At 43.6% G+C, this 21,733-nt stretch overlaps 1 protein-coding gene across 7 annotated transcripts in view; it reads right to left on the bottom strand.

Moving 5' to 3' along the window:
- The window catches only part of UNC13B (unc-13 homolog B), a 213,949-nt gene that overhangs the window by 30,899 nt on the left and 161,317 nt on the right, over positions 1 to 21,733 (bottom strand). For 3 of the 7 annotated variants that reach the window (XM_061426828.1, XM_061426822.1, XM_061426823.1), the window contains exons 2-8: positions 12,006 to 12,028; positions 9,605 to 9,651; positions 6,916 to 6,994; positions 5,148 to 5,222; positions 4,444 to 4,663; positions 1,799 to 2,026; positions 1,048 to 1,189 (exon numbers count right to left, since the gene is read on the bottom strand). In XM_061426828.1, the coding sequence (XP_061282812.1) occupies positions 1,048 to 1,189; positions 1,799 to 2,026; positions 4,444 to 4,663; positions 5,148 to 5,222; positions 6,916 to 6,994; positions 9,605 to 9,627 (767 nt within the window). In that variant the 5' untranslated portion in view covers positions 9,628 to 9,651; positions 12,006 to 12,028. Of the gene's footprint in view, positions 1 to 1,047; positions 1,190 to 1,798; positions 2,027 to 4,443; positions 4,664 to 5,147; positions 5,223 to 6,915; positions 6,995 to 9,604; positions 9,652 to 11,941; positions 12,029 to 21,733 lie in introns of all 7 variants that reach the window. The other 4 variants (XM_061426824.1, XM_061426825.1, XM_061426826.1 and 1 more) reach the window with 2 other exon arrangements.

Below are 21,733 nucleotides of genomic sequence, written 5' to 3'. Positions count from 1 at the left end.
GGGATCTTTCCAACCCAGGGATTGAACCTGGGTCTCCCAAACTGCAGGCAGATTCTTTACCATCTGAGAAGAATACAAATTGCTTACTAAATGAAAAGTGGGAAAAATTGACTATAGAGCCAATTCATTTAGCATTAACTGTAAGTATCACTTCTCGGCCTTTTGCCAAGATTGAGTGTAGAATTAACCATAAGTAATAGTCAAGCAGGAACCAGTCAGCTTCTTGACAAAAAGGTGCTCCCCTCAGTAACTATCGCCTCTGGACTGGAGATGGCTTTTATAGGCCCCAATTCCTTTTCCCAATTTCCTTCCAAGTAGCCAAGAGCAGAAGGTCTCTACATAAGCTGCCTGTTTGGCTGATTCAGACTCAAAGTCCTGGTCCTAGGCATTAACGGGGGTGGATAAAGCATCTGGATTCACCAGACACCAGTCCAGGTTCTAGGCTACAGCTTGCCATTTTTCAGCAGTCATCCCTTGCTGTCATATGAAATAGTCTGTACAAAAGTGAGATACTGAATAAAGGAGAAGGGAGTGGAAGCTGAGGCAGAAAGAAAAGCAGAGCACTTAAGGGAAATGGAAAATTGTCCAAATCCAAGGTTTCTATCTTCAAGTCTACCCACTTGCAGGACAAGCTGTTCCCACCCCACTCCCTGGAAGAGACTAATTCTTCCTAGGGGTTAGGAAAATGAAAAGTCTAGCATTACAGGATGGCAGGGCTGCAAGGCACACAGTTGCATGGCAGTCTCTGGCTCTGTCACTCAGCTGTAGTAAAATCTTGCTAGCACTAGAAAAAGCAGTATGGTTTGCCCAGGGGCCCCTTTAATAGCCCAAGTTAAGACTTGAGTGCAATAACCCTGATACAACAGTCTATGAGAAGGAGACCTAGGAAAAGAATAAATGCTAGCCAATTAAAGCAAGTGAGAAATGGGTCTTCTCCATTGCCTCTACCCCATCTCTCTTAGAGTCCAAGTCCAGAACAACAGGATTTAACGCTGTTCCCAAAATATACACAGTCCCAGGAAAGACGACTTTCCCAGTATGACTTACAAATGGAACTTCTCCTCCCAAACAGGATTCAGGTTTCCAAAAATGGTCTTGGTACGCTTCTTGGTTTTGCCCACTTGCACAGTCACATAAGGGTCACTGGATCCTGTCTTGTCCTTGGCTTGTAGGCCCTGGGCACACACCACTGCAACCCAGACACACACAGAAGGAGGCTTCAGAGTACACTCTGGAAGTCATGAGCCCTCCAAAGTACGACTCATACTTCCCATCTTGGAGCACCCTCTATCTGCTCCTTGTACAGGAGCAGATTTCCTCACTCCTCCACTTCTATTCTTAGCCCTAAACCTTTCCCTCAAAGCCTAGCCCAAGAATCCTACCTCTTCCCTGGACCCTAACTGACCACTTGCCCAGACAGGTCCTTACCTGTTCTGATACATGCATGCTTCAGTCATATGCACCCAGCTAATAAATCACTGGTTAACTACTCCCTGATCTCCTGCCTGTCCCCTTTCCCCCAGCCTCCCAGCTCTTATAACATCAAACTGCTAACCAAGTCTGTAATATCAGATTGTTACTAAATTCTTGCATTATCATTCAGATTGCAATCGTCAGTCTTGCCTCTCCCAGCACCACTGGCATTGGAGTCTAGAAGAGGAGGAGTAATGAATAATGAGGGCTTCATTCTGTGTTCTTTCCCCCACAGTCCCTGCTTCCTCATGCTCAGGATGCTTCCTCCCCAGGCTCCTCCCCATGGCCAAGGCCATCCTGTCCCCTCAAACTCTGGCCTGCTCACCAGTGATGGTGATTTTGGCTGACCATTTGGAGGTGCCATCCAACACACTCTGCTTCACTGTTTTCATTTGTTGCACATGGGCGACTTTGCTCACATTGAAGACATCCCGGATAACTTCAAAGATCTCTGGCTTATTCCGCTCTCGGATCTTCATGCGGTCCTTCATGGCCATGATGATGTTCTGGGTCCGGTCCTCCGCTCCATGTTTAGAGCTCTTTTCTGCAGCCCCTGAAGAGTGGCCAGAGACAGAAAGTAGGGTAACCAACAGGTCACCTACCAGATCAAGGATCAGGCTGAAGAATGGGGCTTAGGAGATGTCACTGAGCAGTGAGAGAAGCTTAGGAAGACGTATTTTTCTGGGAAAAGTTGGTATCTGTGGGGCCTGCTAGAGTTTAATGCCTGGCCAGTGGAGTTTAAAAGGCAACTCAAAGAATAGCAAAAAGTTGATCATTGTTATATGTTAACAATATAACTAATATGTTAATTAGTCCATTCTCTCTATTTAGAAACATATTGCGTTTTTCATGAGAAAAGAAAAAAAAATGTAGCTCAGTCTGCAGTTGGTTTTGTCTTTCTTCCATCTACATGCTTGTTGAGAGATACCCCTCCAAGTCTAAGGCCAAAATATCAAAATGGGTATCCCAGTTACCAGGGAATGGTTGTGGATAGGCACAACTCCACCAAACTCATCCAAATGCCAAGTCATGATATAGATCTCAGAATTCATCATAGCTCGTAGCTGGGCACATCCTCCCCTGTGGCTCCAGTGTCTCAAATCTCAGAAGACATTGTGGTATAGTGAGAAAATTATGGCTTTGTTATCTGACAGACTTGGGTTCCAATCCTGACTCTACTACTCCCTGCTGGGTAAATACATTTCTTCTATGAGAAGAAAGTGGCACTTATCTCTCAAGATTTGTAGTAAGCATTTTATTAGCATAAAGCATCCAGCCCAGTGCCTGCCATCTGACACTGGGCTAAGTGCTTTATTTATTGAGTAATAAACACTCTCTACTATTGTTACCATCCGTATTATCCTGGCAAGGCCAAGGGCCATTTTTACCAGCCATGACCCCAGCCAGCTCATCTCTGCTGTCCTAAGGATTATGGAGGAACAGAGATTTCCTCCAGTGTATTTCACCAACCAGGCTTCTCAGGCAAAGGATTCATCCTTTCTTTATTGGCAGATTGGCTCTTAACCTCTCTCCAGTCTCCAAAGGCTCAGGTCTTAACTACAAAATTTGGAGCAAAGAAGAAAGGTCAACATTCACCTCTTAACCCTGGGAGGATGGAAAGCAGATTTTCTGTCTAGGAAAGTCTAGACAGAAAAGGGAAGGGCATTTAATTCCACTCTGTACTTCATAGAACTTAGATAAATGAAAAGTGACCTCGGCTGCATCTACTCTTGCATTTAGCATATCCCATGCAATGATATTTCCCTGGAAGGGGACTTCGGAAAGGCTCTTAAAGAGAAGATAAGACACCCTGGCTATTATAGAGCACCTCTTTAGAGGCTTCCAGCAAGCAGCCTATGTAGCCAGTTGCTAGTTCTCCCAATTAAAGCAAGGTGCTGCTGACACCTGTCCTTGTCACCCCCTCATGATGGATTTGGGCAAAGTCATCACCAGCACCCAACTCTTCTGCTATGTTCAGCCTGTCTCTTCATGTCCACTACAGCCATGTCACTGGCATCAATCTAGGGTTCTTCAAAGAATGACATTTTAAGTCAACAATTCCTTGAGGCCCTTTTAGGTCTCATATCTTTCCTTGGGATAATGAAGTGCTTGTGAGTCTAAAGGTGACCTTCCTTTCTCCTACCACAATTTCTGAAGCTTTCATTGCTGTGGCGTGGCAATAAGGAACACCTGAAGACCTGGAGGGGTGAGAGAATACTTTCCCACACCCCCACCCCTGCTCTTCCCAGGGTCTAACCATAGCAGTGCAAGCCGAGCAGGAGTGGAGCAAGGAGATAAGAACTTGGAGCGCTACCACCTCCTGTGCCACAACTTGCTGCTTTCCCTGCTCCTGTTCTTCCCACTCAGATGGTGGCACAAATCACATGTTTAGCAAGGGCTTTGGGAGTCACACATTCTCCTTCTGGACCTCTGCCTCATCCATTTGAAGATTCTGTTCTTGGTACTAATGTCTAAAATCTCCACCTAGAAGCAAGGAGTAAATTCCACCTTCCCTGAGTCTGGAGATCTAGACCTTCAGAGGCTCCTCTCTGAGGCCTAGAACCCCAGAACTCTCTCTTCCTATTAGTTCTCGTCCCTGATTAAATATACTCTAGTTTTTTGGGCAATACAGCCATCGTGGTGTGTACAATACCCAAGTAGAGCCTCTGGGATCACCTGAATCCTGGAAGAGATTCTAACTCCATCCAAGTGCCATAGGAAGCTCAATGAATTTTTCCTAAAGGTGTTTAAGCGAGTGTTATAAGACCTTGTTACAAGACAAGTTATTGGGAAAGGCAATATCTCTTGACTTAGGAACCTACTTTCTCTAAAAAGGAAAGAGCTTCAGAGTCAGGTAAATTGGAGGGATGATGGCTCAGCCATCCTGGTTCCTTGTTGCCAGACTATGTTGGAGAGGCCCTGCTGCCCACAAGCCCCCTCCCCCACCTGTCATCCCACAGGTGTACTCACGCTGCAGGCAGTCAGCATTGAGTAGGTCCTGGCACTTCTCATGGCACTTGACTCCACACTCGCTGCAGCGCATGCCCTGCCGGGCAATGCCCCAGAGCAGGCCTTCACACTCATAGCAGTAGGTGGGGGTGGTGGCTGACCACACCTCAAAGTTGTGGGGTGTGGTGCACGAGATGGGATAGATTAAGGCCTGCAGGGTTTTCTTATACACATGTGATTTCTGAAAAACACATATCCCATCATCCATCAGTGACTTTAGTTCTCTGCTGAGAGATACCACTACTAAGCCCAGTGCATGGCTATCAAGACCTCTGGCAGCCAAGGAGATGCTTCAGCCTGGCCCGGCCCACATTCTAGCCCAGCAGAAAGAAGCCCCAACATCATGTGCTCCTGGTCATCCGAGGAGCACATTCATGACCTGAATGCTAGATTTGAGCCTTGCCCCAGCATTCGGGCTCTTTAGGGAAACAGAGGGTACTAGGCTCACCACAAATCCCTGACATGAGTGGTCACGTACTCCAACATGAGATTTAGGTTTACCCCTGGTCTGGACCTTTGCTTCTCCCAGTGTGGAAAACTTGATGCTATAATATCTGTTTCATTAACAGACTCCACCCAAAACTTTTGAATTCCCAGTGTATGGCTACAGAGATGATCACTGGGCCATAGGTGAGTGGATTCATGAAAGCCCAAGGGTCACTTACCAGCTCTTCATCTTTGAGAGAGGTGCGTGTAGCCATTGCAGAAGTAATGCCTGCTTTCCGGGACTGGACCAGTGACTGTGAGAGAAGACTTGCTGTCAGCCCTGGCTACTACCAAGGGCTGGGCAAAGTACCGGGGAGGGAGTTCCAGTGACCAAAGCTATTTGATGATAACTTACTACTTTCTATTTTTACTGTCATTCACAGGGGACTCTCCACAGGTAATGGGTAACAAGTACCTGAGGTTAAGATTCAAACTCAAGGCCCTCTGGGAACTGTTCTAACAATAATAGAACAGAACAGCACTTCTCTCAGGGTACCTGTCATCTAAGAGTTTCTCCTTCCTCCAACATTTTTAGGTATCTGACCCCATTAGGTATCTGCCCCAAAGAAAGGCAGAGGAAAATGAAAAGTCTAGAATTACAGTATGAAACAGGTCATTAAGAACAGGACAGACACAAAACTCTGCCAGAGTCACATTCAAGAACCATCACTGGGAACAATGATGCTATACTAAATCTCCAGTCCTGGGCACCAGCCCATGCCCACACAATCCCAGGTAGCTGTGGAGGCCAACAGCCCAAATGAGCAGGGCACTGAGTGAAAGGGGGCAATGTAGCCTCAGTGAAATCAAGCAGGGCAGGGGGTTACACATGAGGTCTAGGATGCCCTGCTAGAAAGGCCCATGAGTCTGCCAAGCCCGAGCTTTAGGGGCAGCCTCCAGAGCGGCACACGGTTTCCCTAAGGCAGTGGACACCAGGCAGACAGAACTCATTACATCAGCCTGAGCAGCAAGAATAGTGGGGGCGTGCCCAGGGAGGTCGAGATTCGGGCTTTTATAAAGGATGGAAATGGGCTCTGGAGACACTCACCATAGCCTGCGCAGAGGACAGCAGAAAAAGGAACAACATGATGTTAAAACCCCACAAGGGCATGAAAGCTTTCAGACACAACTGAGAGGTTCTTCCCTGAAGTCCAAAGCAGGAAATATGTCCCAGTCCCCTCTGTCTCTATCCTCTATCCACTGTATCCAACCCAGACAGCTGCCCAGGGCCCAAGGCCTAGAAGGAGAGTCATGCCATAAAGTGAAATATGGACAAGGTTAAAAGACAGAGGATGGGAAACAAGAAATGAGTAAGATACTGACATCCACTCGGTTAAGCAAAAAAAAAAAAAAATGGTGAGCAAGGAGGGAGAAGGTGAGAAAAAGCAGGGAAAATAGAAAGAAAGAAGAGAAAAAAGAAGAGATGAAAGACAATGAAAGAAGGTAATCAAGAAAAGTTGACATAATCTTCAACCAGCCAGCTGGATGAAGTGTTGATGGGATAAGAGGTGCACTAGAAAGGAGGAGATGGGAAAGACATATCAATAGCAGGGGGAAAGGGAAGGAAAGAAAGAAATGATGAAGAGAAATACAAGGATACTTGTATTCAGTCAGTCAAGAAGGGAGAAACTGGTAGGGAAAAAAGAGCACAATATGGAGGAAAAATAAAAAAAGGAGTAGACAAAAAATATCAAATAGATTGAATAGGGGGGGAAAAACCAGGAATAGAAAATGGTAATAAGAAAAAGGGTTCAAGTCTTACTCAACATCTGGCTCTGAGACTCTAGGGTACCTGGGTGCCACTCTGACCCCAGTGAGATCATACGAGGTCCTACTGAAGCCATCACTAAGTCTCAGTGAGGCTTTAAATGACTGATCATCAGACTAATACCTGTCGCTGAAGGCCCCACTTCCATTCCTGACAGCTCACTAAGATTGCTCACTCACCAGGTCGCTGACAAGCGGCAGTGGCTTCTTTCTGCGTAGATCTGGCATGCTGTCAATGCCATAGAGCCCTCCAGCTGGCCTGAGGAGAGAAGAAAATATGTCAGGACCTTTAGTCTCCCCTTGAGTTACTGGCAGGTTCAATGTTCCATTCTCCTTGCTCATCCTCTCCCCAAAGAAGGATGAACTGACCCTCACCATGGGCCTTTAAGAGGAAAAAGGAGGACAGAAAGTGAGGGAAGTAAAGCCATGGGATGACAAACAATGGAATCTGCTCTCAGTCTCCTTCTAAGGTTTTAGCCAAGGACTGAAAGCTCTTTTATCACACTATGCCAGTCCAAGGTGCCTTTGTTTATTTGAAGACCCCTGTGCTCCATAAAAGGTGGGAACTGATGCTTAAGATAGCTTCTCCCTACACTCAGGCCAGAGACACTCATGCCTAAAGTTAAGTCTTTCCAGACCTGTGCTAGAATAGAGCTCAGGAATAGCTCTACAGAAGAGGTGCTGCCTAGGTGAGCAAGACTGACAAACAAGAACATGTAGAAGCAGACCTTCTCCACCCTGAGGAAGAGTCCCCAGTTCTGTCTATCCAAGCCTCCTAAAGAAAAAGTCTCTATGGAAACAGGAGCCTGCATAATCAAATGGAGGCAGGGGAAGTAGACGAGAGACTTCCAAAAGATCATTTAGAGGGGAAAAAAGACCATTTAAGAAGGAAACAGCCAAGTGACTCAGAGTGTGGCCTAGCCCTATGGTCACTTCAACAGAAACCAAGAAAAAAATTACAGCTGGAGCAACTGAAAGTGAAGTGAAATTGTCAGTCACCCAGTCATGTCCAACTCTTTGCAACCCCATGGACTATAGCCCACCAGGCTCCTCTGTCCATGGGATTCTCCTGGCAAGAATACTGGTGTGGGTTGCCATGCCCTTCTCCAGGGGATCTTCCCCAACCAGGGATCAAACCCAGGTCTCCTGCATTGAAGGCAGATTCTTTACCATCGGAGCCACTGGGGAAGCCTATGAGCAACTTGAGATTTCTAAAACTCTTATACTTTTTTTATATTTATTAACTTTTCTGTTCTTTGCCTGCTATTCCATATAACAATACACAATAAAAATACAGAGAATTTCCTAAAAAGAACATCATTCTTACATTGAGATAATCTGGATTTTATCCCCAACTCTTCTACTAATTCACTACGTATCCTCTGCCAAAATTCCTTCCTCTCTCTGGATCTTGGTGTCACTTCCATAAAATGAGAGGAACTATAAAAACCTCTCTGACCTTTCAGAAACTATCCTTCTGAGCTTTAATTAAATTAACTCAGGTATTTGGTTTTCATGTAAGCAATGAAGCGGGGAAAGAAGGGTGGCTGGGTTGTACACCACAGCTGGTGTGAAAAGAGAAATATCACAGAAGAATAAGTACATACTGCTAGCTATATGGGCAAAAAATGGAGCCACAAATTAGGTCAAGGCTAGGAGTTGGAGCAGGCAACCCATTATGCTGATTTCTAATCATCTAGCTTCCTGAATATGGGCAGTGAGCTTTGTTCTCAATGAGACCACCACACCTATGAAAGTTTGAAACTTGTGACAGTTTCTAAGGACTAAGCTGAAGGCAGGGAAAGATGACAACAGGGAGACATTTAGAAAATCCCTGCATGGCTCCATTTAAAAATAGCCTGGTTTGTTGCGTTGGTATGTATGAAGTTTAAAATTATTTGAAGAAAAATGCTAAAGCCCTGAAGAAGGGCTGCTGAAGAAGCAACTGATGCCACAAATTTGTGGCTAATTCTGAAAACTATAAAATGTATACCTTAAGCCAAGAAGTGTCTTTTTTTGCAACACAAATGAGCTTTTGACAAAAGAAGAGTGGCTCATTCACATGATTAACTCTTGCTATAAAAAAGACATATTAAAAGGAAAAGAAGCATTTAAAAATATAGTTGATAACTTTCTGATCTAATCTTTTTTCTTCCCTGGTGATGAGGAAGAGGAGGCAGCCACTGAGAACTTTGACGTCAGGACTTTGAGGGGCAAGGACAGAAGGAAGAGCCTAACGGTCTTGAGAGCTGTATGTGGAGGGTAGAGGTGGTGCAGGCACTTAAACACTTTCCTCTTTTAATAACAGTAAGTCATAGCAGTTGAACAATTTAAAATGATTCTCTGGTGCAATCACATGGGTCTGAAACTCCCAGACAAGAAACACAAACAGAACCCACAGAGCTCGTCAAGGATACTACTTATGTCTTCACTATAGTAGAATGGAGTAAGTAAGTGACTCACAACAGCTGAGGCCAGCAGCAAGCTAAGCAATTACACTATCAACAGTGGAATAGAAGGAAACCAGTTCTAAATGCAGATATTTTTCTAGTTTTCTCATCCTTATACATAAAGAGCATACCACCACTATGATGCGATACAGCAGAAATTCCAGAAATAAGGATGGGGAGCCCCAAAGTTCCCTCCCCTGCTTCAGGGGAACCATTCTGCAAAGCTCTCTCTTCCGTCTCTGGGGAATCAGTCTGCAGCGTCCTCTCCTCTGCCCCGGAGAAACAATCGTCTCGACAGTGGAACCTCTTCCTTCTCCAGAATCCAGCTGATGAAGCTGTTTCTCCTGCTTCCCAAGGGAAAAGCTAAAGCAGCATAAGAGACTGTAAGATTCACAGAAACCTTGAAGTGCCACACTTACCCTTCTGGAAGCCACTGGGGCATACAGGGATCACCACCATCTGGAATCTTTACAGAGAGAAAGAGAGAGAAGTTAGCTCCTGGGAAAGATGGGAGAGTGCCATATTTCTTTGGTCAGGCAGTGAGCAGTGAAGCAGGAAGCCCAGAGCAGCACAGGTCACATACACCGTGTGGTGACATGGCCGGCCTGAGGTGGAAGCCAGTTCCCTGACCAGCCAGGGCCACAAGCAGGCAGCTGAAGTGAGTAGGACTTCATCTCCCTTCTCCCCAGTGAGCACGGAGGATATAAGCTCACAGAGAACCCAGGACTAAGGTCCACTGGGAGTGTGAGAGCTGCCAGAATGTAGAGCCCCCTCACATATCCACTGGTATAGAACAGTAAGCATGGGCCAAGAGAGGGCCCGTGTAGGCTTCCAGGCCTCACTAAAGCCAAAGGACAACTTCATATAGAGTCCAGTCTTCCAGCTATATTCTTAAGTTCTGTTGGCTGCCCTAGAGTCAGACCTGGTCTTTCTGGATTCCTGTCTCATCTTGTGATTTGACTTGGCCTAGGGTCCTTGAAGCTGTAACTTATTGACACTGAGTATGCTCTACATTTGATAAACTTGATAAAACAAAAGAATACAGGGCAGATTAGATACTTGGATTACCATTCTTGCAAATTTTATGAACTCTACGATAAGAAGCTGAAAACTGAAGCACCAAATAATTCAAGCAAGGAACTGTTGGAAAATACTTTTTAAAGCTTTTTGTAAAAAAAAAAAAAAAAAATCCAAAGCAAATCCTTCAGGCAGAGTACAGAGAGTTCCAAAGCTGCCAGGGCTTTCAGAGGACCAATGGCACCTGCTACTTAGGCTCAACAGACAGTACTCGCGGGTCTGGGGCTTTCTGTTCCTCCTTGTTTCCTCCACCCCCAATGACTTCCCTGACTCCTGGGATCTGGATTCCAGCTAGCCATCCTGAGCAAAGGAGCTCCAGATCAAGGGAGGCAGAGGTAAGCTGTTAGGCTCTGGACAGGGGGTGAAGTTTTGGGAGGGCTAAAGATGGGAGGAGTTATAGACAAAATGAGGCAAGAGAGTGAAAAAGAGGTAGGACAAGCTAATCGGTGATGTAAAAGTGGGTTAGAGTGACCCTGGACCAGCAGGAAGCTCAAGATGCACTTTGGATTTAAGATCATTTTCAGGTTGCCTGTGCTCTAATCAAGCCTATCTGCCTACTGCCTAAGGCCCTTTGTGACCACACTTCACTGCTTCTGCCTCCTACCCTGGTTCTATGAGTGGGATGAAATGGTAGAGGGAGGGCCAGGCCCAAAAGTCAGTCAGAAGGTTGAATCAAGTCTCCTATGGTTCCTGTGAGGGGCAGCCCATTCCTAAATCCCCAGATCCCACCAACCAACTTATCCTCCCTTTAGAAACAGCCACTGCACTCAGCAGATTTTTACTTCCTACCTAGAATTAGGTGGTTGCCAGAAGCCACTGGGCGTAAGGAAACAAAATCACAAAACATCTTTGGCAGCCAGGGTTCACAGGCTCAGATCATACACATTTCCTGTGCTTAGAGGGGGCAGTGGGTCTGCAGAAGCCTGCAGACACAGTGCAGAGCATGCACACACAGGGCACAAGAGGGCTAGGGGAATGAGAGCAGGTCTCAACAAAGTACCTATAGGAGGTACATTCATAGACACAACTTGCACCTGAGGAACCATAGGTGAGCACGGATCCCGCATACAGAGATACAGAGCATGCACACCCATTTGGGGGAGGACTCGGTGTTCACCAGGGCTCAAATAACTGGCAAGGGCACCCTTACCATCTTGAGGAACCAGTGCTTGTAGGCACAGAGCTTTAGTACACCACACATTCTCATGGTGTGGGGAAACCACACCACAGGTCTGCAGACCCTTGTGCTCACAGAGAGGCCAGGAAGCCTGCTCAGAAGCACAAAGCACTTTCACATTTAGGCCCCAAGCAAGAGGCACAAAGCCTACAAAAACTCCCGCTCTCAAATACAAAGTGTATATGCATGCTGGGCTCAGCGAGGGTTTACAGCATATGCCAGTCGGCAGCCACAAGTAGAAAATGGACACACACTGTGCAAAGTAGGAAAAAAGGAAGGCAGTCAGTGCCTGGGGGGGTCAAACTGAGCACAAGGGTAAGCACACACATGCTACACTGAATGTGTGCCATACAGGCACACACATCCTCACAAGGCTCCACGGGTGTCTGCAGGAGCACACACGGGCATGGAGCATGCACACAAACTGCTGTCAGGACAAACACACCGGCTGCATGAGCCACAGCTCATAAGCACGCATGCGTGCACACACACACATACACACACTGTACTCAGGAGGGAGGGGAGAGAACCAACAACAAAGGGGCCCCAAAGGGCCAGAGCACAACCTGAAGGGCTCCTCGCTTTCCTTCTGCAAGGAGAGAAAGAGCAGGAAAAAAAAGGGCAGAGAGGTTAGTAGATTCATCCTAAACCAGGTAGAGCTAACCTCGTGGGACACGGAGGAGAGCTCGGAGAAGTCCTCTAACAACCCGGCAGCTCAGAGCCTGGCTCCCGGAATCCTCACCTGTATACGCTGCCCCTGCTTTTTAGTTTAGAACAGGTTTGGCTACAAAAACCAAAGGACCAAGTCGGCCTGGGAATTTCAGCCACCCTTTCCCCTCTTTCCAAAGTGGTCTGCATGCAGGGTCAGGGCCACCGGGGCCACAAGGCCAGCTGTGTTACCAAGGGCCACTCCCACAGGCCATCTGAACCGACTGAACACAGAGCAGGTTCCTTCCTCAGGAGCTACATGAGCTCATCTGAATCTGGGCTAAGTCTGAGAACCCCAAAGGCCGGGTAGCTGAGCCCTCTCCCTTTTCTAACACAGGCTGGCTACGTGTTTTGCCCCATAAGCCTTGGCCTGTTTGCCCAGAGCCTATGTTAAGTTAGGCCAAGTTAGGGCCTAGAAGTAAGGCCAGGACCTGGAGGCTCAGTGCCCATAGATTTGGAGGCACCAAGTCCTTATCAAGTCACTATGACTTAAGTCACTATGATCTGAATGATAAAACCACAGCTGCAATCCCAGGTTTGATTATCTACCAAACTTAGAACAATACATCAAGAGAAACTGACACTTCCAGAAGGACCCAAGCAAACCACAGGAGAGGAAGAATAAAGTCCAGAAATTACTCCTTTCCTATTTGCCAGACACTACACAGCCTTCTAGGCCACACTTGCTTGACAGAGGCTTCCTTCTCTAAGCAAAGTCCATTATCTGGACCCATTAGCCCCTCTTTTCTTTTTTTCCCATCCCTTTGAATAAAGATTCACTGACATTACATAACAAACAAGTAGAAGGGAGAGTCATGGTAACTAGTAAGTTCTCAATTTTTCAAGCTATTTCTGATTACCTAATGGGTCACCTGACTTGACAGAAGAGATTCAGGAATAGGAATCTTCCAAAACAGTGCAGAAAAGTGGGTGAGATTAAAAAAACATTTCTGGGAGAGGGAACTGTCTCTTCTACTACATATACTCCCTACTTCCTGGGAACACTCTGTTCCCTTTGAAAAAGAAAGCTAGGCAACGAACTGACCCTGTGATTCGAGTTGAAAAGGTTTTTCTCTTCCTCCACTATCTTAAATATATTGTACATATCATGTTAAAGTTGCTTCAGTTGTGTCCTTCTATTCTTCCCAGAGTTCCCCACGATGCCTAAAGAAGAAAAGTCAATATATTGTCATGACCTAGCTTCTTGCATTGATTGGGTGAACTCAGACTTATTCTTAAAAACTTAGATCAAATATTAATGTCTCTGAAAATTTATCTGCCTTCCTCTCAAAAACAGAATCAGGTGCTTCTCTACTGTGCGTCCATGGTACCCATGCTTTTGTGTACACACTTCTATGACAGTTTGTTGTCAGTATGTTTCATTGTTAATTGTCTGTATAAATGTCTCCCTTTACATATTGTGAATTTCTTGAGAGCAAGAATTATATATATATTTTTTATTTCACCTTTGTAGTCTGAGGGTTTAGCACATCTAGTGTTTTTATGTAGTAAAAGAAACTTGAAATTTCAGAACTTAGAAAACAACAGCCTTTCTAAAGACATGTGTCTTGCCTAAGAGAAAAGATAGGCCTCTTAGCCTGTACCATTTTCCAGACCCCAAAGAACTGCTGTACTAGTCCCTTCAGTTTGTCCCAACCCCTGGCCAAACATTTTCTTATTAATAACTTAAAAATATCTTTTCTTGTTAGGAATCAAACACTTTGTGCCTCCTAACTTCTTAAAATACCTTAGGATTTTTCCACTCAGATTTAGTTTTCAATTTAAGTGATACATGTCTATATAACACCTGCTTTGCAGGAAAATTTCTGATCCCTAAGAATAATCTTACTCTTCCAGATAGTCCATCTGATAAGGACGAGACACACACTTCCTCACTGTTAAAACAATCTTAACTCCATTACTTTGGAGTCAAAGATTTGAGGCACTCAACTTACCTGAGCCTGCATTTCCTTATCTTTAAAAAGAAGATAAGACTAGTGATTGCCCAGAGTTATTGTGAGGATTCATTTCTTTTTAAAATTTTTTAAATTTTAAATTTGTTTTTAATTGGAGGATAATTGCTTTACAATGTTGTACTGGTTTCTGCCATACATCAGCATGAATCAGCCATAAGTATACATATGTTCCCTCCCTCTTGGACCTCCCTCCTACCTCATCCCACCCCTCTAGGTTGTCTCAGAGCACCAGGTTGAGCTCCCTGTATTATACAACAACTTCTCATTAGCTATCTGTTTTACACATGATAATTTACGTATGTCAGTGCTACTCTCTCAATCCATGCCACCCTCTCCTTTCCCTGCTGTGGCCACAGGTCTGTTCTCTGTGTCTGAGCCTATATTCCTGCCCTGCAAATAAGTTCATCAGTACCATTTTTCTACAGTCCATATATAAGCATTAATATATAGATATTTGTTTTCCTCTTTCTGACTTACTTTACTCTGTATAACAGGCTCTGTTATAGGTTCACCCACCTCACCAGAACTGACTCAACTGTGTTCCTTTTATGGCTGAGTAATATTTCATTGTATATATGTACCACGACTTCCATTCCTTAAATATTCACTGAGAACCTACTTCACATTAGGTGCTGTTCTTATGCTGCTAGAGCAGTGAATTGTGATCTTAAGAAGCTTCTATTCTAGTAGGAGGAACAGACAACTAGTAATGATGGTGAAGATGATGACAGCTGCGAACACCAAGTGAACACAATACATATCTGGCATTTTATTTGAGTAAGCTCATTTACTTCTCACAACAACTCTGAGTAAATACTGTTATAATCTCCATTTTCCTATTGATTAAAATGAAGATCACAGAGATGTTAAGAAACTTGCCTGAAGTCACAGCAAGTGGCAAAGCCAAAATTTGAAACAGGTACTCTGGTTCCAGAATCTGGAACTATGTATACTGTAACCTGATGGGAAGAGCTGACTCATTGGAAAAGACTCTGATGCTGGGAGGGATTGGGGACAGGAGGAGAAGGGGACGACAGAGGAGGAGATGGCTGGGTGGCATCACCTACTTGATGGACCAACTCCAGGAGTTGGTGATGGACAGGGAGGCCTGGTGTGCTGCAGCCCATGGGGTCGCAAAGAATCGGACACGACTGAGCGACTGAAGTGAACTGAACTGATCACAAATGATAGGGACTTAGCTGAAAAATCCAGGTAAGGGGAAAAGATATTGTCCCCAGTGGTGATGTTATGCTATGAAAAGTTTATAAATGATTGTCAGGAAGCCTCATTGCTAAAAGAACATCTAAGCAGAGATATGAAGAAAAATTAGTAAAAAAGCTATTCAGAATGCAAAGAGAAAAGTATTCCAGTCAGAACACACAGCAAGTGTAAAGTCTGAGCTGACAGCATGGCTGGTGTGAAGGAACAAGTCTGCCTTAGAGGATCATTTCAAATAGTGCCCTCATAAGCACTTTGGCTTTCATTCTGTTCAGAACAGAGAAGTGATATGATCTGACTTGTGTTTTATGTGGATTACTATGGCTGGGGAGAACAGACTGCAGACGGACAAGGGTAGAAACCGGGAGATCAGCAAGACTACCACTATCATCTAGACGAGAGAAAATGGTGACTGAGATTGAGATGTTAGTGCTAAGGTTTGGAATACGTTTGAAAGGCAAAACAGATGGAATTTAATAACTGATTGGATATGGCTTATGCAAGAAACAGAGAAGTCAAGATTGACTCTATGGGGACTTCCCTGGTGGTGCAGTGTTTAAGACTCCATGCTCCCAATGCAAGGGGCCCAGGTTCAATCCTTGGTCAGGGAACTAGATCCCACATGCCGCAACTAAGACCCAGCACAGCTGAAAACAAACAAGCAAATAAAAAACAAAACAATGTGGTTTAAAAAAAAAAAAAAAAAGAATGACTATGGATTTGGGTCTGAGCAGCTAGCTGTAAGAATGGAGTTGCCGTTTACTGATAAGGAAGACTATAGGGAAAGTAGGTTTGGCAGGGTTTACGGAGAAAGATCAGGAGTTTGGTTTTGAAAATGTCTAATCTGAGATGTCTATTCACACGGAAATGTGGGTGTAAGTAGATGTGGAATCTGGTATTCCTAGAAGATATCTGGGCCAGATATCAATCTGGGAATGCTTATGAAAATCATGAGACTGAAAGAGATTATCTAGGAAGTGAGTATAAATAAAAAGTAGTGGTCAGGATTGAATTGTGAGGTACTACAACAGTGGGAAGATAAGGAGGTAGTAGCAAATATGACTCCAGAAGAAACGGTCAATAATATTGGAGGAGATACAAGACAGAGAGGTATTCTGGAAGCCAAATGAAGAAAGTATTTCAAAAAAAGGAATCTAGGGACTACCCTGGTGGCCCAGTGGTTAAGACTGCAATTTCAATATAGGGGATGCAGGTTTGATCTCCACTTCGGAGAACTAAGAATCCCACATCACACATGTCCAAAAAAAAAAAAAAGAAAGAAAGAAACTGAGGCATAAAAATAGACTAAAGATTATTAATGGACTAGAACTGGTAGTCCAGAGTAAACTCTTACATTTATGGCCAGTTGATTTTTACCATTCAACAGATAAAGAATATTATTTTTCAATAAATGGTGTTGAGATAACTAGACATACACATGCTCAAGAAGGAGGCTGGACCCCTGTCTCACACCATTCACAAAAATTAACTCAAAATGAATCACAGACCTAAATATAAGCACTAAATAAAACTATGAAACATTTAGGAAAAAAAAGTATGAGTAAATTTTTGTGACCTTGAATTAGAGAATGGTTTAGCTATAAAACCAAAAGCAAAATCAACACCAGAATAGATAAATAGAACTTCATCAAAATTTAAAACTTTTGTACTCTAATACCCATATTCTGATGGCAAACCAAACAAAGCCAACCAGGAAATAACAAGTGTTATTTAGCAAGGATGTTGAAAAACTAGAACCTATGTGCACTATTGTTAGGAATGTGCAATGACAGCTGCTGTAGAAAACAACACAGCAATGCCTCAAAAAAAAAAAAAAAAAAAAAATCAGGATTACCATATGATCCAACAATGCCACTCCTGTGTATATACCCAAAAGAAATGAAAGCAAGAACTTCAACAGATATTTGTACACCCCTACTTATAGCAGCATTATTCACAATAGCCAAAATGTAGAAGAAACCCAAGTGTCCACTGATGGATGAATGGATAAACAAATGTAGTATATATACATACAATGGAATATCATTCACCCTTAAAAAGGCAGGAAATTCTGACATATGCTACAACATGGTGAACTTCAAAGACATTATGTCAAGTGAAATGAGCCAGTCACAAAAGAACAAATATTGTGCAAATACACTTATATGAGGTACCTAGAGCAGTCAAATTTAGAGAGACAGAAAGTACAATGGTGATTGCCAGTGGCTGAGGGGAGGAGAGAACAGGGAGTTAATTTAATGTACCAGAACTCTGTACCAGAGTTTCAGCTAGGGAAAATGGAAAAAGTTCTGGGGATTAGATAGTGGCGATGACCACATGGTGATGGTCATGTGAATGAATTTTAAATGGCTAAAATGTCAAATTTTATGTTTTCTATATTTTATTACAATAATTTTTTCTGAAAAATAAAACATTTACACTTCAAAGGATACCATAAAGAAAGTAAAAAGACAACAAACAAATTGGGGGAAAATATTTACAAATTATTTGGACCTATGTCCTTACGTCATTATTATCTGGACCCTTAGATTATACAGTGGAAGTAACAAATAGATTCAAGGGATTAGATCTGATTGACAGAGTGCCTTAAGAACTATGGACGGAGGTTCATGACATTGTACAGGAGGCAGGGATCAAGACCATCCCCAAGAAAAGGAAATGCAAAAAGGTAAAATGGTTGTCTGAAGAGACCTTACAAATAGCTGTGCAAAGAAGAGAAGCGAAAGGCAAAGGAGAAAAGGAAAGATATACCCATTTGAACGCAGAGTTCCAAAGAATAGCAAGGAGAGATAAGTAAGCCTTCCTTAGTGATCAACGCAAACAAACAGAGGAAAACAAAGGAATGGGAAAGACTAGAGATCTTTTCAAGAAAATCTGAGATACTGAGGGAACATTTCATGCAAAGATGGGCTCAATAAAGGACAGAAGTGGTATGGACCTAACAGAAGCAGAAGATATTAACAGGTGGCAAGAATACACAAAGAACTATACAAAAAAGATCTTCACAACCTAGATAACCATGACAGTGTGATCACTCACCTAGAGCCAGACATCCTGGAATGCAAAGTCAAATGGGCTTTAGGAAGCATCACTATGAACAAAGCTAGTGGAGGTGATGGCATTCCAGTTGAGCTATTTCAAGTCCTAAAAGATGATGCTGTGAAAGTGCTGCACTCAATATGCCAGCAAATTTGGAAAACTCAGCAGTGGCCACAGGACTGGAAAAGATCAGTTTTCATTGCAATCCCAAAGAAGTGCAATGCCAAAGAATGTTAAACTACTGCACAACTGTACTCATTTCACATGCAAGCAAGGTAATGCTCAAAATTCTCCAAGCCAGGCTTCAGCAGTACATGAAGCGAGAAATTCCAGATATTCAAGCTGGATTTAGAAAAGGCAGAGGAAATAGATCAAATTGCCAACATCTGTTGGATTATCAAAAAAGCAAGAGAGTTCCAGAAAAACATCTACTTTTGCTTTATTGACTATACCAAAGCCTTTGACTGTATAGATCATGACAAACTGTGGAAAACTGTTTAAGAAATGGGACTACCAGACCACCTGACCTGCCTGCCAAGAAAACTGTATGCAGGTCAAGAAGCAACAGTTAGAACTGGACATGGAACAACAGACTGGTTCCAAATCAGGAAAGGAGTATGTCAAGGCTGTACATTGTTACCCTGCTTATTTAACTTATATGCAGAGTACATCATGTGAAATGCTGGGCTGGAGGAAGCACAAGCTGGAATCAAGATTGCTGGGAGAAATATCAATAACCTCAGATACACCTCATGTATGCAGATGACACCACTCATATGGCAGAAAGTGAAGAGGGACTAAAGAGCCTCTTGATGAAAGTGAAAGAGGAGAGTGAAAGCTGGCCTAAAATTCAACATTCAAAAAACTAAGATCATCCGGTCCCATCACTCCTTGGCAAATAGATGGAGAAACAAGGGAAACAGTGAAAGACTTTATTTTCCTGGGCTCCAAAATCACTGCAGATGGTGACTGCAGCCATGAAATTAAAAGACGCTTGCTCCTTGGAAGAAAAGCTGACCAACATAGCACATTAAAAAGCACAGGCATTACTTTGCCAACAAAGGTCTGTCTAGTCAAAGCTATAGTTTTTCCAGTAGTCATGTATGGATGTTAGAGCTGGACTATAAGGAAAGCTGAGGGCCAAAGAATTGATGCTTTTGAACTGTGGTGTTGGAGAAGACTCTTGAGAATCCCTTGGACTGCAAGGAGATCAAACCAGTCAGTCCTAAAGGAAATCAGTCCTGAATATTCATTGAAAGGACTGATACTGACGCTGAAACTCCAATACTTTGGCTACCTGATGTGAGGAACTGACTCACTGGAAAAGACCCTGATGCTGGGAAAGACTGAAGGTGGGAGGAGAAAAGGACAACAGAGGATGAGATGGTTGGATGGCATCAATGACTTAATGTATGAGTTTGAGCAAGCTCCAGGAGTTGGTGATGGACAGGGAAGCCTGGCATGCTGCAGTCCAGGGGGTCGCAAAGAGTCAGACACGACTGAGCGACTGAACTGAACTGATGTCCAGAACATATGAACAACTCTTACAACTCAACAGAAAAAGACAAACAATTCAATTTTAAAATGGATAAAGGATTTAAATAGACATTTCTTCAAAGAAAATATAAAACTGGCCAATAAGCATATGAAAAGATATTTTAACATCATTAACCACTGCTGCTGCTGCTGCTAAGTCGCTTCAGTCGTGTCTGACTCTGTGCGACCCCATGGACTGCAGCCTACCAGGCTTCTCCATCCATGGGATTCTCCAGGCAAGAACACTGGAGTGGGTTGCCATTTCCTTCTCCAATGCATGAAAGTGAAAGTGAAGTTGCTCAGTAGTGTCTGACTCTTAGCAACCCCATGGACTGCAGCCTACCAGGCTCCTCCATCTATGGGATTTTCCAGGCAACAGTACTGGAGTGGGGTGCCATTGCCTTCTCCCTCATTAACCACTAGGGAAATGAAAATCAAAGCTAGAAGATACCAGTCACACTCACTAGGATGGCTCTAGTAAAAATACAATGGCTAGGATGTGGAGAAATTTGAACTTGCATACACTGCTGGCAGAAATGCAAAACGCTGCAACCACATTGGTAAATAGTCTAGAAGTTCCAAAAAAAATGTGAAACACAGTTACCATATGACCCAGTGTTCCATTTCTAGGTATATACACAAGAGAATCAGAATATATGTCCACAAAAAAATAGCAACATTATTCATAATAGCCAAAAATGTGGTAAAAAAAAGCGCACAACAAAATGTCCATCAACCGATGAATGTATGAACAAAAATGTGCTATTTCCATATAATGGAATATTATTCAGCCACAAAAAGAAATGAAGCACCCATATGTGCTACAACATTGGTCAGTTTTGAAAACATTGTTCTGAGTAAGCTCAGACTGGAAAAGGTCTCAAGCAGAGCAGTGAAGAAAGCTTTTTCAAATCTTTCTTGTGGTAGCAGTCACTACTGTATTGAATCAGTTTACCAGGTTAGCGTGACTCCTCTTGTGGACTCTACAGCCAGAAAGTGTCGGCCAGAGGCCTGCCTGCGTGCTTATTTACCTTGCTCTATTCCTTGTGCTTCAAGCAATGGTGCTGGAGTCAGGCTGGATCTAGCACTGAAGGGATGCTGCCACTGCCCGATAGCCTCTTTACCACCCCGTCTGTAGCCCATAGACCACAGTGGATCTTGGAAAGCACCCAGAATTCTGGATTGATCTCTTACTGGTGTTTCACAACAGTTTCTTCTCATTATTTCTGCTGCTGTCACAAGTTCCTGCATGGTCCACTAGGATGTCAGCCCAGAAGAGAAACATTGCAACTTGAAGAACTGAGCCCCAGAGTTCTGGATACTCAGGCTAACATTGACTCCCACTACAGTTAAAAGAGTTAGTAAGGAAGTACTGCTTTGATATGAGTTGTTTCTACTGTTGCTACAATATTGGGTTGGCCAAAAAGTTCATTTGGATTTTTCTGTAACATCTTATGGAAAAAACCTGAATGACCTTTTTAGCCAATCCAATATAAAAATTTCTAAGTGCCCAGGAAGAAAGAAAAGGGGCTGCAAAGTTAAAGAGAGACCAAAACCCTTTGTATCTGAGGAATTATAGAAAGCTTCCTGGAGCAAGTGAAACTTCAGCTGTATGTTGAAGAACTGAGTAAATTTTCCTAGGTTGATGTGGCAAACATAACACCTCAAGCTAGAAGGAAGCATGTATATGTGATATGCTGAAAACAAAGTACAAGGTGAATTTGTGAGACTGAAGATTCCTTCCAGGTGGAGGACCGTGGGACAACAGAAGATAAGCCTGGAAATGTAAACTAGAG

Source organism: Bos javanicus, chromosome 8 (assembly GCF_032452875.1).
Source record: "Bos javanicus breed banteng chromosome 8, ARS-OSU_banteng_1.0, whole genome shotgun sequence".
Taxonomy (NCBI): Eukaryota; Metazoa; Chordata; class Mammalia; order Artiodactyla; family Bovidae; genus Bos; species Bos javanicus.
The sequence above is the reverse complement of the archived record's forward strand: the minus strand, read 5'-3'. Positions and strand labels throughout refer to the sequence as shown.